The sequence below is a fragment of the Balaenoptera acutorostrata genome, chromosome 3 (genome assembly GCF_949987535.1).
Source record: "Balaenoptera acutorostrata chromosome 3, mBalAcu1.1, whole genome shotgun sequence".
NCBI lineage: Eukaryota > Metazoa > Chordata > Mammalia > Artiodactyla > Balaenopteridae > Balaenoptera > Balaenoptera acutorostrata.
In genome coordinates, this window is record NC_080066.1 from 170,915,346 (window position 1) to 170,933,765 (window position 18,420).

General features: G+C 38.9%; 1 protein-coding gene and 1 long non-coding RNA gene across 9 annotated transcripts in view; one reads left to right on the forward strand and one right to left on the reverse strand.

Annotated features, from left to right (window-relative positions):
• The window catches only part of LOC130707523 (cyclin-Y-like protein 1), a 101,995-nt gene extending 88,614 nt beyond the window's left edge, over window positions 1–13,381 (forward strand). For 6 of the 8 annotated variants that reach the window (XM_057542486.1, XM_057542487.1, XM_057542484.1 and 3 more), the window contains 6 exons: window positions 503–538; window positions 2,749–2,800; window positions 3,773–3,892; window positions 7,715–7,881; window positions 11,159–11,321; window positions 12,873–13,381. In XM_057542486.1, the coding sequence (XP_057398469.1) occupies window positions 503–538; window positions 2,749–2,800; window positions 3,773–3,892; window positions 7,715–7,881; window positions 11,159–11,321; window positions 12,873–12,989 (655 nt within the window). In that variant the 3' untranslated portion in view covers window positions 12,990–13,381. The remainder of the gene's footprint in view (window positions 1–502; window positions 539–2,748; window positions 2,801–3,772; window positions 3,893–7,714; window positions 7,882–11,158; window positions 11,322–12,872) is intronic. The other 2 variants (XM_057542485.1, XM_057542490.1) reach the window with 2 other exon arrangements.
• LOC130707537 (uncharacterized) lies at window positions 3,803–9,039 on the reverse strand. The gene is made up of 4 exons (XR_009007451.1): window positions 8,489–9,039; window positions 7,553–7,605; window positions 6,818–6,963; window positions 3,803–3,983 (listed from the first exon to the last, which is right to left on the reverse strand). It is a non-coding gene; the product is annotated as an uncharacterized LOC130707537 (long non-coding RNA).
• Window positions 13,382–18,420: the final 5,039 nt, after the last annotated feature.

An 18,420-nucleotide genomic window follows, 5' to 3' on the forward strand; every position in this document is an offset into this window, starting at 1 on the left:
AATCATTTTGGTATAGAGCACTTTTATTATTTACTTTTAGGGAAATAATGGAAAACGGATTGGTAGGTGGATAGCAAACTAAATCAACTGAAATGCAGGGGCTAACAAAAAAACCACACACACACACACCCCCACACACAAACAACTACTATATGGCTTAAATTTAAACATGTGTATAGATAGATATAACTTGTACAGGACAGGAGGTTTTGTGGGTAGACGGACAAATGACAGGGGAAATATGTAATAATTTATATATTATAATAATCAACCAAAACATGCCTTCAGCATATCTAGCATTTTGGGTCTCCTAATTTTGCTAAAAGCTGAAGAACCTAAAACAAGGGGGAAAGCACCCATGTGGTACTGTTCTGAATTCGAGGATTTCGGGGCCACTGGGCCTCTGGAAGGTCTTCCCTCCTTGCTAACCCCTTTTTAAAAATGTCTTCAGGCCTGATATGATAAAAATCAGTTATTACAATGTATTTTTTTTCCTCCACAGTATGACCTTAGCAATATATTACCACATAAAGAACAGGTGAGCTCTTTTAAAACCTATCTTGTTATTCCAGCTAATTAATTTACAAGGTATCAAGTTTAGTGTTAGGTAATAACTATAGATGTTACTGGCATAAGCTTTTATTATTAGAGTGCTTTTATTACAATATAGAAGTGAATCATTTATTTTTATCTTAGGACCCTTAATTCTTAGGTTACTGAGCATCCCAAAGAGTATTTGTTTATATGGGTTATATTGATAATTTACTGTATTAGAAATTGAAATTGAGAATTTAAAAACTTAAATCCATTGTATGTTAAAACAGGGTTTGCCTTAGCACTATTGAAATTTTGAGCTAGATAATGCTTTGTTGTGGGGTGTCGTCCTGTGTGTTATAGGATATATAGCAGCACCCTTGGCCTCTACTCACTAGATGCCAGTAGCACAGCACCTTCTTCCCTCCACATTACGACAACCAAAACTGTCTCCAGCCATGGCCAGAAGTCCCCTGGGGGACGAAATCACCCCTGATTGGGAACCCCAGTGTTTAACATAAGTCATTTTTTTTTAATGAATAATAACTATTTTCCACAACAAAAAATATTGAGAGAAAAGTATCTCCTTAATAGAAGGCAGCTGATTCTCATATCTATTCTGTCTTCAGTCATTTGTTTTGAAGAAACAATATGAAGAAGATCCAGCCGCTTGCAGATACATAGTTGGAAAAAGATGTATTTTTAAAGCCTTCAGATAATTTGGTATATTCTTTGATACTGTACCAAAAGTCTGCATGTGCTAGTTTCTTAAATTAGTTAAAATGGAATTCTAAATCGTATCAATGAACTTGTAATAAATACTATGTTAAATTAATACCCGTTGATCTGTCATGCATACTGAGTAGATCTTTTTACCTGTACCTGAGACTTTATAATATTATACGTTGGTCATTTGGAAAGTATTGGTTCACATTTCTTTAGACAGTGTCAAAAACTCACTTTTGTTATTAGTATCACCACCAGTCTTACCAGAAAAGTCTTAAGTGTTGAGAAGTTGTCAAGTTCACAATAGAAGGTAGAAGTTTTTCAAAAATCCTGATATTTTTAGCTTGATGGCTTGAATTTTATCATTGGCAACAAATAACTTTAGAGTTATTTTCCTTGAAGTGACAGGCTCACTTTGTTCATTTTTGAAAGAATGACTGTGTCAGTTGTACATTCAGATAACGATGGTGTTCGATGAAAAAAGTGTTTCAAATAAAGATGGTGTTCTATGAAAAAAATGACTTACCGCCAAGTCACAAGTGCTTTTCCTTAACACAGCCATATTTCAGTATGTAAAAGTGCTTAATGCATACTTTCCACTTATTCAGAATATTAAAAAGAAGGACCAAGGTTTAAGAACACTATTAATTTTTACTCTTTTATCAAGGATGTTCTTAAAGCAGATTTTTAACTGCAAGTGGCAGTGAATAATTGAATGACTTCTAATTCAGTTTGGTACCACTGCCTTGATTCATGCTCAGAAACCAGCAGTTTTACCCACTTTTGCTTTTATACATCCATAGCAAATGTCACACAATGTGAAGGGCAGGTAGTGTCTTAGTATTCTTATAAAAGCAGTTTTGACCTCTTGGGCCTCCTGAAGGAGGGGATAGGGGAGAATCCCAGAGGCCTGCAGACCACATTTAGAGAACCGCTGTTCAAATGAGCGCAGTGTATTAGTGTGGTGAAATTTTAAATTAAAAAGCCTGGTTTCTTTTAAAATAAAAAGACAATTACATTTTTAACTCAAACTATTTAAAAGAGACAAGAAGAAATACACAATAAGAATATAAAGAACTAAAGAGAAAAAAACGGGAAAAAACCATGAATCTCATATTCACATTCATTGAAGTTAGAAGAATTTATTGCCCACCACCACTGCTTTATAAAATGTTCTTGCATATTTCCAGTGTGAGGTTAGAGGAGTGAAAATATATTGGTTTACTAGCATTGCCTGTTAGGGAGGGTCAGTGCTTATAGAGGCAACTCTGGCTGGTTGTTGTAGAAAAGATTTCACAGAACTTGATGTGCTGAGTAAAAATAGGTCAGGAAACCTTTCGAAGGGTGGAATCCAGGAGAAGAATTGATAAAACTGTTTGCTTTGTTGAAGGTTAAGCTTCCTCTACCCCTCTCTCTACTCCTAGCAGATATTTTACTAAGATAGTAACTCCTGAATTAATTTTTTAAATACACATTCTTATTTTATAGAGCTGCAGATAGATCCTTGGATATTTTTGATGAGAGATTACATCCACTCACAGTAAGTGTCAGTTTTATTGAAGTTGTATTTTTCTCTTATACAGTTGTGTTTATTTCACGCTGATTTGCTTTGAAATTAATTACTAGAAGAAAATTACTTCCTCCAGCTCGAAGTCAAATTCATCTTCCTTTAAGTCTTCTTCCCCACGCCATGTTGTGTCTAGTCATTTTCCCGAAGGCGTGTTGGATAAGGGGTTGATGGATATGAACCGAGTTGCACTTTGTATGAATAGTGAGCAGGTAAGTAAACATACCCAAGTAACAGAAAATGTATCTTTTTAAAGGATGATTTTCCCTAGCATCAAACAATATAAATATTTGTAAATAAACCTAATATGATAAGGCCTGTAAGAAGAAAATTAGAAAACTGTTTAAATTTTAAACGAATTAAAATGACAAAGTTTTAAAATTCACTTCTTCGGGTGCTCTGTAGCCACACGTGGCTGGCGACTGCTGTACAGGACAGCGCATTCTTAGAGCCTTATGGTTACAGGACACTGGGAATGTGTTTTCAAAGTTGATGACAGAAAAGTATGACATATGGTGATCAGCAAGACTTCTGAGCCTAAAAATATTGGGTTGGCCAAAAAGTTTGTTTGGTTAGTGAATATATTGTTCAATAAAATGCTTGGTGAAAATGAAAACTGTGTCTTTTATTTGTACTTAAAACCAAATGAACTTTTTGGCCAACCCAATAGTTTACATTTGGTTAGAATTCTGTGGGGAGGAACGTGGAAATACATAAATTCTCTGCGGTTGTGCCTGTATTTTTCTTTAATGAATGGTGGTGAATACTGGATCACTGTGGTATTTTAGGATCCCATTGTTTATATTTAAAAGACTACAAGACATGTCACCCAATCAAAATTATTTTAAGGGGCACGTGGGCCCAAGTGTGAAGACTGCTATCTTAAGGGTACTTTTAAGTATTTTTCTTCCATGGATACTTAAATTGCATTTTTTCTCCTTTCAGCGAGAAAAGATTCCAGAGGAATACTTCGAGCATGATCCTGAACACGAATTCATTTACAGATTTGTTCGTACTCTTTTTAGTGCCGCACTGCTAACTGCTGAATGTGCAGTAGTAACTTTGGTAAGATATTTTTTCTTTCATAAAGCATCTGTAGAAATTTCTGTCTTGTACACATGGTATGGTCCTGTTTTTCCCAAATGAAAGTAGGTTCCTGAAATGATCATTAGAACTTTATTAAGAGAAAGCTATCAAAAGAAAATAAAGTATACACATTTGAGCTTTAATAATCATTATGATTTAAAATGTTGCCATTGCTTTTCTCATCACAAAACAATTGCTATTAAAGGCAGCAGGAGAGATTTCTGGTTTCTCCTTCCACACCTGAGGGGACACATGCACGCACAGTGCACACACGCACACACAGACGACGCATGTTGTGGTGGTAGGGCGGGGCAATAACTGAACGCTCTGGTCCACAGGCAGAAACAGGTTCCGGGTAGTTTGAAGCTGAGTCCCAGACTGTACTGCCTAGGCAGTTCTGATGTGTGTCCTGATTGAGAACTACTGCCCTCAGTTCTCTGTTCCTTGGGTAATGGATAATGGTGTTAACCATCCCTGCTGTCCTCTTATTGCCTGCATGTGAAGTTGCCCAGGACTAGGGTGCCAGTAGGACTTCAGAAGGCTTTACTCTAGTTAGCCTGCTAAGCTACAGCTGTGTAAGGACCTTTTTGTCATCCATTCCTAATTCCTATGGTAAGATTTTATCATTTGAATAATAAATCATATTCAAGTGAGAGGTAGTTGGGATTGTTTTACTCCTCCCTATAGCAAACCTGTAGGGGGGAAAGTCAGCTGCGTGGTCTGCAGGGAAGGAATACTTAGGCCACTCACTGCCTGCTCCTATCAAGGCAGAATTTAGGACAGGAAGCTTGTCCTTTTGAAAAGAGACCCCTCAGTGGGTACTGGATCAGACACAGGCCTTTTCTTGGAGCTACAGGCCACTTGGAGTGCTTAGCACATGCTTGAGAGAGGCAGGAATGGTGCTTGCATATGGAGAGCTAGGAAATGCAGGAAGGAGAGTATTTGGGTTGGAAGAGGGGCATTTCTTTGTAGACAAGTTAAGCTTGATGTACCTGCGAGACAGCAGAATGGCAGTGTCTAGTAATCATTTGAATATATGGGATTGGAGCATGAATCTGAGCTAGAGGGAGGGAATTAAGTGTAGCTGTTCAAATGCAGAGAAAGTATGTAAAATAAAAAGTGGGTAGAAGATAGATCTGTAGGGACTGTCAGCACTTAAGGGACAGATCCCCAGAGGAGTGGCTACAGTGGTAGGAAACCCAGCAGAGAACCCTAAGAGGCACCAGGAGAGGTTCAAGAAGGAGAGTATGGTCCAAACGCTAAATGCTACCAAGAAGTTGCTCATGTCATAAATACCATGTCACTGAATACCTACTCTGTGTCACTTTTCTACATGTGGGGGGTGGAGGAGAGAACAAGTTGGATAAATAAAGTTCTTGCCTTTATGGAGCAAGTGTGGAAGACGTAATTTTTTTTTTTTTTTTTTTTTTATCGGAGTACAGTTGATTTACAGTGTTGTGTTAGTTTCAGGTGTATAGCAAAGTATAAGTGTTTTTTTTTAATGAGTGTTTTTTAAGAGATGACTATTTCAAGTAGTGGTCAAAACCATGAAGAGAAAGCAAGGTAAAGGGATAAAGTGATTAGAGGGGCGTACTAGAAAGCTCAGGAAGAGCCTCTTTAAAGAGGTAATGTTTGAACCCAGGACCTGGCTGAACTGAGGAAGATCAGGTACGCTGGCATTACGGGCAGAGGGGACAAGTGCAAGGCTCTGAGACAGGAACTTGTTCTGTGTGTTCAAGGAAAAGCAAGGTGGCCATTGTGATCCGAGCGGGGAATGAGGGAAAGAGCATAGGTGATGAGGTCACGGAAGGACAAGGCCTTACCGCACAGGGCCTCGTAACTTGCAGGCCACGGGAAGAAGGTATTTGTTTGATGGGAAACCTCTGGCAGATCTGGAGCAGGCGCATAAAGTACTCTTAATTTAAGAGGCTCTCCTGGCTGCTTTGGGGAGAACAGACTGTAGTCTGTTGGGAGGCAGAGAAGTTAGGCAGTGGCAGCGATACAAGTCAGAAGTGACAGACAGAAAAGCGGTCAGGGTACCAGTGAAGGTAGAGATAACAAGAAGTTCTAACAGATTGGAGCAGGATACACTCAAGTGCAGGTTTTTGGTCTCAGCGACTGGGCGTGTGGCAGTGCTCTTTCATTTATGAGGGAAGGCCTGGGGAGTGGAGCTCTGGGACGAAGAGCTCTGGGTTGTTTGTGTGAAGGCACCGGTGACCACGGCAAGAGTAGTCTCTGTAGAGTGGTAGCAGCAGGAGGCTGACTGAAGTGGGTTAAGGAGAGGATGGGAGATGAGGAGCTGGCCTCAGCCCTGAGGACGCCGTCTAGGGGCAGTGGGGGACAGGCTGGGGACATGGAAGCATTCCCACTGGAGGAAGCCTCTGACAGAGAGGGAGAAGTTGTTCAAAAAGAGACTAACTGTGGGCACAGTGCTCTGCAGAAGTGAGGTGGGATCAACTGCATTCATAGGAGAGTTAGCTTCAGTGAAAAGAAAGAAATCTCGCTTCCTCCGAGACAGGAGGGCAAGTGGGATAAATGAATATCGGCACGTGTACCAAGTTTGCCAGTACAAAGGTGAGAGGAAGTTGAGAGATTGCCAGTGTCGTTTCAGTGCCTCTGATTAGTCCCATAAAGTAGAGAGTTGAACCTTGCGGGGAGAGTCGTTCTTAGGGTACTAGAGAGTGCTGAGTTCTTTGGGGAATGGGAGCCGAATTTCACTAAGAACATATAATCTCAATACCCGTGTTTGAAAACACAGTAGAGTTTGGAGGGCATGGGCGAATCTGAGCTGTCAATCTGATAACCCTTCAGAGAGGAAACAGACTCTTTAAAAACTGGACATTTTTCTTTTTGTCAAATGGCATATACACTCTTCTACAGAGGTAACAACAAATCACAGCTTACCTCTCTAATCTTTGCTCAGCTGTTAACTCCATCCAGTTCTTTGTAGGGTAGACATTTGATACATGTAAAAGAAACCATGAAATCATCTCACAAACCGGCAGGTTTAGAGGAGCCCCAGGGATACAGACACAGGCAGGTCTTCCCACCTTAAAACCAAAAGAATTGACTAAGCTGCAGATTATGTAAGACAGAAATGAATAATGAAATGATAATGGAGATGTGAAAAATTGGGGATCTGAAAAGGACTACCCTTTGTATGCATGTGTGTTCCTTAAAAAGGCACTAAAATATGGGAATACTTGCCAGCTAGCTGTCAAGCCCCTTTGGACTGCCTGTCCTGCTGTGCCACGCAGCAGCCACTGGGAGGCTCTCTTGACCACCAGTTTTTATCTTCAAGTTCATGCCACAAAAGGACTGGTGACTCTGAAGAGAAGGTAAAGATGTGCTCAGTCTGACCAGAATTTTACACACTCAAGCGTTATGTAAAATCGCCATGCAACCACCACCAGTCTTGTAGTTAACATTGCACGTGATAGGCACTCAAGCATTTACTGAACAGTTGAAGTCGACACTGGGCTGTATGTGCTGCCCTTGACAAGTGGGAAGGTAATAACACAATGCGTGTCTTTAGAATGCCCTTTGCTGAGATGTCCTTTCATTCCTGTGACCAAAATTGGGTTGGAAATTCACACGGGCAGAGTAGAAATATCAGACTAACAGAAATATCTGACTTACAACTGTGACCTGGCCTCTGGCCTTGGCTTGGCTGAGCAAAGTCTTTGTAGAACCTAGGAATAAAAGGGGTGTCAAAAAGAGATGAAATCTGTCATTCCTAACAATTCTTATCACGGCACTTAAACTGAACTAAAATCAAAGATCAGTGCTCTACTTTTGCAGGTTTACTTAGAAAGGCTTTTAACTTATGCTGAGATCGACATGTGCCCCACTAACTGGAAAAGAATTGTTTTGGGAGCCATTCTTCTTGCCTCCAAGCTTTGGGACGATCAGGCTGTATGGGATGTGGACTACTGCCAGATCCTCGAGGACGTTACAGTTGAGGACATGTGAGTTTGTAAGGTTACCGTGAACTTTCTAACCATTTTCCAATACCTCATTTGCTCTCATAAAGTTTACATTTTTAAGAAATGTTACATTTTAAGAAAGGTTACCTTGTGCAGAGAGCTGAAATAGACATAAAATTACAGACTTCTTTCTATCTAGCTGTAGTATAACAATTTGTATTTCCCCTCATTAATTGGTAGGTCTTGATGTGTTATTGTTGTAATATTCTGCTTGATAAATTGAAATTATTTTTCTGGTGGTTTTTGCCAAACATTTTACAAGCTCACTACCAGAACAACATGGTACAGTCAGTAACTTGACAGCTTTCTTAAAGCTGTCTACCAGGTCCAGTCCATTTTTAAGGGGCACATGCCTGGTCTTTGCAGCAAGTGGCCACTGTTAAGGTCTTAGGGCCTCTAGACTACTGACAGGTTCTAATTTCAACCTGAGTCACCCATTGTGTATTTGCTTTTGCTGGTCTTTTTCTCCTTTTGATCTGAGGTTCTGTTGTTACAGAAACTAGGATGTACAGGTAGCCACATATAAAGGTTTCAGATCCCTGTGTTCCTGTCTCCTCCCCTAAAGTCTGCTGAGTTAGGAAACACCTACCTCTCAGGTAGTCCGGGAAGCATCCCTGGGGCCTCACCCAGGGCACTCAGCAAACACAGCGGCACTTTGTGGGGCCTTGAGTTAACTAGGCAGGTTCTCCTCACGGATGGCACGCTCACATGGGCATGAAACGCCAGGCTTCCAATCTGGCTCTGGTGAAGGGCCCCAAGGGTGGGAAGCAGGATGAGCCAGAGAGGTAATTCCAGCAGACTCTCGAAGTGCCCGCTTGACAGTGAACCTGTCTTTGTGGGTGGCATTCAGGAAAATGGGAAAGGACACCTCTTGATTATATTGGACAGCAGAGGCCGATCAAGATGGCAGGCAGGGGCAAGAGTTTGTTTTTGTTACCTTTGCCCCTTACTCTGGATAATTCACAATTACCAAAGTGCATATTTACAGCTGAAGCGAGGAAAGTTGTGACTAAGAGAAGGGACCGGTGACTGTCAGTAGCTGTCAAAGTGGCTTTTGGTGAAAATGCCCACTTTGGTGATCATGTAAACCAGGTGGTCATGGTGATATTGCTGGTAGCGATCTTAGCGAACAGTGTAACAGCAGATAATGAATTTGAAATGAACAGAAGTACTTTTGGAAGTTGCAGAAACTAAAGTGACGTTGACCAACACTATCATCAGTCTTTAAACTGGTCCCTTGAAGGAAGGAAAATTTGTAATCGTGAACACCATCCCTGCCATGATGGCAGCTGAAATTTTCCCAGAATCTGCAACTGAGCTGACTGGGGCTCTGGTTCTCCAGGTACAACATCCGAGAACATGCAGGGAAACGTGTGGGTGTTCACAGACATTGAGCCCAGGAGCATTGGCGGCACTGTCCAGCTATGAAGAAACTAATTCTAAACAACGCTTTTCTGTGTAGAACGGAGAATCACCAGGAGTTATGTTTATAATAGGCTGCTTTTGTTTATGATCTTTGGGAGTTGGGAAGCATTACAACAAAGTGTCTAATACACATTTGTTTCATCCCTCTGCTGTTGACTACTATTTGTAATGGTCTCATTTTGAGTCTGAATTGAAAAATTGCTGTCTATCAGCTTTTCCTTAAAACTTTCTAACATCTCTGTGTCTTGTTAAATATATATTTCCCTTCAAAAGAGTAAGTTAAACTGAGCAGCTGCCGTTCAGACAGTTTGCTGCGCCTGTAAGTGGTAGGCTCTTCAGCCACCTAGCCATTTAAGAACAGCAGAAAACACAGAAGATGCATATTCTGTAGGCATAATGCTTTTCTTCAGTGATGAAAGCTCTATTAATAGACATGTTAATCCTATGAAGTACTGTATTTCCACACAATTAAAATGTATTAGTGGAGAAAATATAAAAGGGATCGTGAAGTGCATTTATTCCTGTAGTAAATTAAGTCCTGATTAGCTGATTATCAAAACATTATCTGATTTACATTGCTATCGACTTCTGGCCGTATGAACAGGAAATGAATTTTGGAAGTAGGTTCAGTTAGGTTTAAAGTTCAACAAATGAGAAACCTCATTTCTGCTCATACTCTGCTCTCCATACAGGAGAACATGGAGCATTTGTTGATTTATCCAATGGATAAAATATTAACACTTTAAAACCAAGAAACCAAATGTATTGTAAAATAAGCCACTTGCATGTTTGTTTGGGTATTTATCATTTTTATATAATCAACTCTCTAAAGTGATTGCTGTGGAAAGTGGTAAGATTTACTCTAATTTTATATTTATTTACTTAAACATTTGGCAAGCAAATGGCTGGATATGGTCATATAGCAGAAGCCTGCTCCCAGCACTCTACTTTCCCACTTCATTGAATTCGTCCTCTGTGGGCGTGTGCAGTCTGTCCTGGCAAGGGGCGGTAGGTCTGAACATTCTGGGCTGCTCTCCTAACACCGGGGGAAACAACTGCTCTATCAGAGGTCGTGTCGTAAAGTGGGTTTAGTCTAGCTGAGACATAATCTTACTGCCTTCCTAAGCTTCAAAAGTGCATCCTGTCCTGTCATGGTGACGACAACTCACCCTAGTAAGGTTTTAAGGTGAACAGAAACTTGCGTTATGCCCTTTGACACAGCCCCATGCACGGGGTGGGGGTGGGGGGATTCCCTTTCCCATCGAATGTAGCTTATTTATTTATTTACTTGAGATGAATCCTTGTTGCCTCAAGAGTTTTCCCCCCTCAGAGATAATAGCAGTGGCTCTCGAGGGATCCCTTGGTTGCCGTGGTGATGTGCCCACGCCTTGTGTTGGCTCGTCTCCACCTCAGTGAGCCCCTTCCTGTCCTCAGCCCGGTGCCAATGTCTGCAAGCTCTTCAGAGCTAATAAACAGCATCCATCATTCCTTTCATCTGATCACTATAGCGGGGCCTTGTGAGTGAGTGTGGAGCATGACTCGTACAGCTGCACTAATGGAACTCTGAAGAATGAGCCCCTGAGTCAGCAGCATGAGTGCATAAGAGGGCCATAACCTCTTCCCCCTTGTCCCAGACTCAAAGTGCTGGGACGCAGAAAGGACCACAAATAGCTGTACCTTGTTTGAACATTAGGGTATTAATCCAGCTGGGTAGCCATTATTTGTTTCAGAACAGTATTTAGAGCCATCCTAGTAGCTCAGAATGGTATTTTTGAAGATAGCCCATTTGACTGAAATTGTCCTGTGTTGGTTTTGTCTTCTCCTCCTCCCCCAGGAATGAGATGGAAAGGCACTGCCTGGAGCTACTTCATTTTAATATTAATGTTCCTTTCAGTGTGTATGCCAAATACTACTTTGACCTTCGCTCCTTAGCAGATGACAACAACCTGAATGTTCTATTCACTCCTCTTAGCGAAGAAAGAGCACAGAACTTAAAGGTAAGGCTGTGAAGTCACTAACTGGGGTTTTCTGTCAGCCACTGAAGCCACATCTGTAGTTAAATTATATTAAGCAGTGATTAGGAAAATGGAAAGCTGTTAACAGTTTGAAGAGCTTATTGACCCGTTGGCATCATATTTCCTGTGTCTTTTGTGGTTTATACAGGGATCCCACATTATAAAAAAAAAAATTGTCTCTTCTGTAACCATAATTCAGAATACTTTAAATCATATTTAATCTGTTCTTAATGGTTTTCCATTTGAACCTCTACACTTACATATAACCATACATGAATAATTTCTTAAAATTGTATCCCTAATCATATGTACCTACATAATCTACTTACCACTCTTAACTGTCTTTTTTTTTTTTTAATAATTGATGTTTTGGACTATTTCTACTGTCTTGATATTTTGAATAAATAAATAAATGTATTTATTTATTTATGGCTGCATTGGGTCTTCGCTGCTGCACGCGAGCTTTCTCTAGCTGCGGCGGGCGGGGGCTGCTCTTCATTGCGGTGCGCAGGCTTCTCATTGCAGTGGCTGCCCTTGTTGCAGAGCACGGGCTCTAGAGCGCAGGGTCAGTAGTTGTGGCGCACAGGCTTAGTTGCTCCTCGGCATGTGGGATCTTCCCGGACCAGGGCTCAAACCCGTGTCCCCTGCATTGGCAGGCGGATTCTTAACCACTGCGCCACCAGGGAATTCCCTCTTAACTGTTTTTTACTCAGCTTGCAGTTCGTGTGTGTGTGTGTGTGTGTGTGTGTGTGTGTGTGTGTATGTGTATCACAGTTCAGTCCCATGAGTTTATTAGACAAAGCATCCGTGGCTAACCTGAAGACCTATACTTGGAAGGTATAATGTGGATTCAGATACTGGCTGTAGAAAGTACATGAGTTTTTAATATAAATGGTAACGTACATGGAACAAAGTAATACTTATGGCTTATGATTTTTGGTGGGTATACAGCAAAATTCACAACTGAAATGAACACATTTAAAATGGATACTTTCTGTGGTACCTTGGTGGTACTTTAGAATAAGATGTTTTTCTACCATAATTTATGTGCAAGTGAAATAGCACCTTTCAGCGCTTGTCATTAGACCTCTCCTACCTTCAGCACATACCTACCTGATTAAAATTTTCTTAGAGTATGTAATAACTAATGAAAACTGAATAGAAGTTGAATAGCTGAGTAAACACTGATTTTGCCCAAGTGTATGTCCATTACGTTTAAGGATCACGTGTGTAGGTAACAGATGATATTGCTATTAGGAGCCTATCATTAGGAACCCAATTTTTAAGTAACTCTAAGTTATTAGGGCAAGTTACCCCTTGCCCCAGCAATCTAATCATAGCCCTTAAAGGTTATTACCTTAGGGAATTGTCAGTTAGTGTAGATATCAGCTATCCAAAGTAGCAGTAACTATGAACTATCTAAACGAATGTAGATGTGTGGCTTATCAATGATGCTTTTTTTGTTTTTTTAAGGTCCGAACATTTTTTTTCCCCCCTAATTATACCTATGTTCTACCTGATTGACTTTCCTAGGCCATTTCCAGATTGTGTGACGACGAATACAAAGACGTGTGTAGAGCTGCTATGAGAAGGTCTTTCAGCGCTGATAATTTCATTGGTATTCGGCGCTCCAATGCCATCCTCTCTTAAGGGAGAAGTGAGGGGTTGTAACATCATAAACCCCTCGAAACAAGGACTGGAGAAATAGCACCTCTCCTGCTCAGAAACCAGCAAAGTTAGTATTTTCACCTTAAAGAAAGACATTGAATTCAAGAGACTCATGGACAAGCGAAGATTATGCTCATAGGAAAGAACGGGACCTCGTCAATGTAACACGCTCTTCTGTCCTTTTTATTGTAAACAGAGTTACAAAAACCACTCCAAAGCTAAAAGCTCCCAATCCATGCACAGATATCTGCTCCCAATCGACACACAGATATCTGATAGCTGAGAACTATGTGAGGTTTTTTAATTAATAGCTTAAATTTTTAGACTTTAAAGACTTTAGACTTTAACTATATAAAGACTTTTAACTATTTAAAGACTTTAGACTTTAACTATATAAAGACTTTTAACTATTTAAAGACTTTAGACTTTAACTATATAAAGACTTTTAACTATTTAAAGACTTTAGACTTTAACTATATAAAGACTTTTAACTATTTAAAGACTTTAGACTTTAACTATATAACTTCTATGTTTTTCTTGCCTCACTGTCCCATACTGCTGCATATTCCTTTAGAATCAGTGCAGTATTACCATCAAAAAATGGGACTCCAAAAAAAAAACAAAAAAAAAAACAAAAAAAAGAAAAAAACAAAAAAAAACAAAAAAAGAAAAAAACAAAAAAAACAAAAAAAGAAAAAAACAAAAAAAAACAAAAAAAAGAAAAAACAAAAAAAACAAAAAAAAGAAAAAACAAAAAAACAAAAAAAAAAACAAAAAAAAGAAAAAAAACAAAAAAAGAAAAAAACAAAAAAAACAAAAAAAGAAAAAAACAAAAAAAACAAAAAAAAACAAAAAAACAAAAAAAAACAAAAAAAGAAAAAAACAACAAAAAGAAAAAACAAAAAAAACAAAAAAAGAAAAAACAAAAAAAAGAAAACAAAAAAAAACAAAAGAAGAAAAAAAACAAAAAAAGAAAAAAAAACAAAAAAAAGAAAAAACAAAAAAACAAAAAAAAGAAAAAAACAAAAAACAAAAAGAAAAAAACAAAAAAAACGAACAAAAGAAAAAAACAAAGAAAAACGAAAACAAACAAACAAAAAAAAACAAAAAAAAGAAAAAACAAAAAAAACAAAAAGAAAAACAAAAAAACGAACAAAAGAAAAAAACAAAGAAAAACGAAAACAAACAAACAAAAAAAAACAAAAAAAGAAAAAAAAAGAAAAAAACAAAAAAAAAAGAAAAAACAAAAAAAACAAAAGAAAAAACAAAACAAAAAAAAGAAAAAAACAAAAAAAACAAACAAAAAAGAAACAAAAAAAGAAAAAAACAAACAAAAACAAACAAACAAACAAAAAAAACACACACTAAAAAAACATGGGACTCCTAACAACTCATAAAGCCAAACTTCGGAACAGACTGTTGTAGCATCGTTAGGTTTTGCAGGGTTCTTCCTCCCTACTAGATCATTGAAGCTGCTAGTCATTATTGGCAATCAATTTAAACCAAAAAGCTGCTGAATAACACATGTCATCCAAATTCTTTGCAGGCAGTACTTATTAGCATATTAGCATGCTTGCGATCATAAACAGAGAAAGTAGGTTATTTCCTTCTATTGGGTCCATGCTGCATTTCTTGTTAACTATAATGGTGCTTCTGATTTTGTGATGATTTTCCTCTTTGTTCTATACTTGTATTAAAGGATATTTTCATAATTCCAGCCAACATGGTGGTCCAGTAATTAACAAGCCGGTGATGAAATAGAAGGTGTCCCAAAAGTCTTACAACAATTTTAAGCTTTAATATAGTGTGCTTGGATACTCCAGAACACTGTCGCAGAAGTATAAATGCTAGACTGGCAAAACATCACTTGAAACTTTAATCGAATTTCTTCTAAACTCATTTACTTTTGTACATTTTAAACATTAAGCTTTTATTTTTTAATTTTTTATATTTTTAAATTAATGAATTTATTTAATGGCGTGTTGGGTCGTTTCTGTGTGAGGGCTTTCTCTAGTTGTGGCAAGCGGGGGCCACTCTTCATCGCGGTGCGCGGGCCTCTCACTGTCGCAGGCTCTCTTGTTGGGGACACAGGTTCGAGCCCTGGCTTGGGAAGGCCCGTGAGCCACAATTACTGAGCCTGCGCGTCTGGAGCCTGTGCTCCGCAACAAGAGAGGCCGCGATAATGAGAGGCCCGCGCACCGCGATGAAGAGTGGCCCCCACTTGCCACAACTAGAGAAAGCCCTCGCACAGAAACGAAGACCCAACACAGCCATAAATAAATAAATACATAAATTGTAAAAAATAAAAAATAAAACAATAAACGCTTAACGTTTAAAATTTACAAAACTAAATGAGTTTAGAAGAAATTCGATTAAACTTTCAAATGATGTTTTGTAAGTTTGTGGCATTTATACTTCTACAAGTATCAAAGCTTAAAATTGCACTAAGACTTGAGGGGATACCTCCCCTCCTCTTTTTAAAATAGTCCTTTGCAAGGCTGGGCTGCTTACCTGCTTGATCACCTAAGTTTCTTTTTTCTAGATTTGGTAAAGGAATTATGAACAACAGTGTTAATTCACATGTAATAAATTGAAAGGAACTGGACCCTAATAGTAGGGACAGGAGAGTAAGTGATACGAAACAGCTTTTCTATCCTGTGTGTTAACCTGGCTGTAGGTGTCTCACTTCAATTTCTATTTAAGAGGAAACATATAAACCTTAGGAACCCTTACCTCAGGCTTTAAAAGGCAGGAGGTCCAGTAATCAGTCTTTTTGGAGATTGGTAACGATGTCACCTAAACTTGAAATATTAAAAAAAAAAAAAAAAGTGTTCTCAACTATGTGAAATCTTTCTCCTCCTACCTTCTCAGATGTAATCCTAGGAATTTTGCCTGTAAACAAAGCATTTCTGGGCCAGAAGTACTTTCTCTCTTTATAGCAAGGCTTCACATTCTACTGAGTGCTGCAGGTTCCATCATTTTTAAGGGACAGAGACATAAATGATAAATTATGGTATATAAAATACTACAATCTACCACCTCAAAAAATATTGTTTATGGAGTTTGGAGCTTGGAAATTCAAGTACTGATTGCAGTTTTATTTTGAAAAGAATGCTACAACTTTCGTGGTTTTTCTTCCTCATGTTTATATTAAAAGAAAAGCTAATAAACTCTATTTTAATTCAAATATATGGCTACTGTGTTTGTAACACTTCTCACTATTCACATAACATTACAACTCTGCCTAACTCAAATGTTTTCAGTCAGCTCTGATAGTCGGGCCTTAAAGCATTTTCAAACTAACCATTCATAAGTTGTTTTGACCCCTGCCTTTAGTTAAGATGTAGACATTTATTTCTTCAGCTTACGCTCTTTTCAACCTGAAGATAATCTAGTACACTTAAAATCACTGGCTACAGTGCTCAGTGGCATAATGCATTAGATGGCATTTTTGAATTGTTTGTTATGGTGCCAAGATGGAAATGCACATTGAAAGATAAAAGTAGGTAAATACACAGAGAAAGGAATTACAGGAATACTGTAGAATCAGAACTTGTTGTGTGAGGGTTTCAAGCAATTGTACAGGAAAGAAAATGGAAGAACAGGAAGCAGTAGAATTGTGGTTGCTGTTAGGAGGGTGACTTTTACACAAGCCACGTCATTTGACGTTAACCTGCTACTTCACTTAGCATTCAGCTGGAAATACACCAGATCGCTGAAGTTTCTTTTAGACCCTAGCCACTGCACTTGAGCAATATTCCATCAGTCCTGATAGTATTGCCATCGTATTTCATCCACCTTAGTTACCTTCCTAAGGTCACATCTTTAACTTTGTTCTTGTGAAGTTGCTGATGAGGAGAAATGATCTGATTTAGTACAGAAGGGGAAAAAAATCTATCACAAGTCACTGTTTATATCAATAGTTTGCACCGCGTAGTAATATGCCAGTTACTAAGCAGAAATGCTGACCTATCTCGAGTGGTCGAAGGTTTAAATTTATTTATTTATTTATTTTTGCTGTGTTGGGTCTTCGTTTCTGTGCGAGGGCTTTCTCTAGTTGCGGCGAGCGGGGGCCACTCTTCATCACGGTGCGCGGGCCTCTCACTATCACGGCCTCTCTTATTGCGGAGCACAGGCTCCAGACGCGCAGGCTCAGTAGTTGTGGCTCACGGGCTTAGTTGCTCCGCGGCATGTGGGATCTTCCCAGACCAGGGCTCGAACCCGTGTCCCCCTGCATTAGCAGGCAGATTCTCAACCACTGTGCCACCAGGGAAGCCCGGTCGAAGGTTTAAAAAAAAAAAAAAAAATTGGGGGTAGGAACATTGGGCATGACTGTAGCTTCAAGAACAAGTTGGTAGAATAAGGGGAATCGCTAAAAATTGCTTTTCCCCTTCAGCTTTAATTCTAGAGGCAATACAGCCATTTTAATAAATGGGAAATTGAGGCACCTTAAGGTAAAAATTTAAACATCACAAAGTAGGTTCTCCAACAAATATGGGGCATGGAAACTAGTTATTAATAGGGTGGCAACTATGGCATTTTTTTCCAGATTTTTATACCTAGGAAGGGTTTGTTCCCTAAAGTAGTAAGACTATAAAAGAATATCTGACTACCTGAACTCAAATTTTATTTTTTCGCTTTTAAAAAAAAAATGATTTTTCTCTATTGGAATACTGACATCTGTGCAATTTTAACTCTGGTATACCGTGAACTGAACTTTATTCTTTACAAGGAAAAGACAAAAGTTTGAAATGTATGTTTGAACCAAATTAAATTGCCATTTTTGTATGTTAAATTCATGTGGTTGACCCTAAGACAACTTCTTAGGGCCCAGTGTTTCTGGTTAAGAGAAATGTTTTCCACCCTGTATCAGAGTCCATCATGACCCTATTCTTTCACATTTAGTCCTAATGTACCCTGTATGCCCATTATTGAAATTCAACAGCACTAAAGCCTAGTTTTACAACAGGTCAAATTTCATTTCTTAGTTTTCCCATTCTATAAAATATACCATTCCTTGATTTTTGAAAAATGCTGAAGCCAGTATTTACTGGAAAACAATTCACTCTGTATTCAGGTTATGCAATGTTTTTGGAAATGTTTACCTATAGCGTGTAGGTTAGCTAAAATCTTTCATCACCCAAGACTTCTCTCTAACCCCATGTAAAATGACTACGACTGTTCCCTCACCCAGAAGCCGCATTCTTGAGTATAGAGCTATTTGGTAAAGCACTTGACAGCTGGTAGGGGCTCTCCCAGGGGTAAGTGCTAATTTCTATGCAGAATCTGTAGATTACACCCAGCATCTATCAAGTTAAGGATTAGATCACCTAAAATCTGAACTGTTAGCCACTCACCAGCCTGGCCAGCCTGACACCGTGCCAGCAAGAATACAAAAGATCTAGGAGCCCTT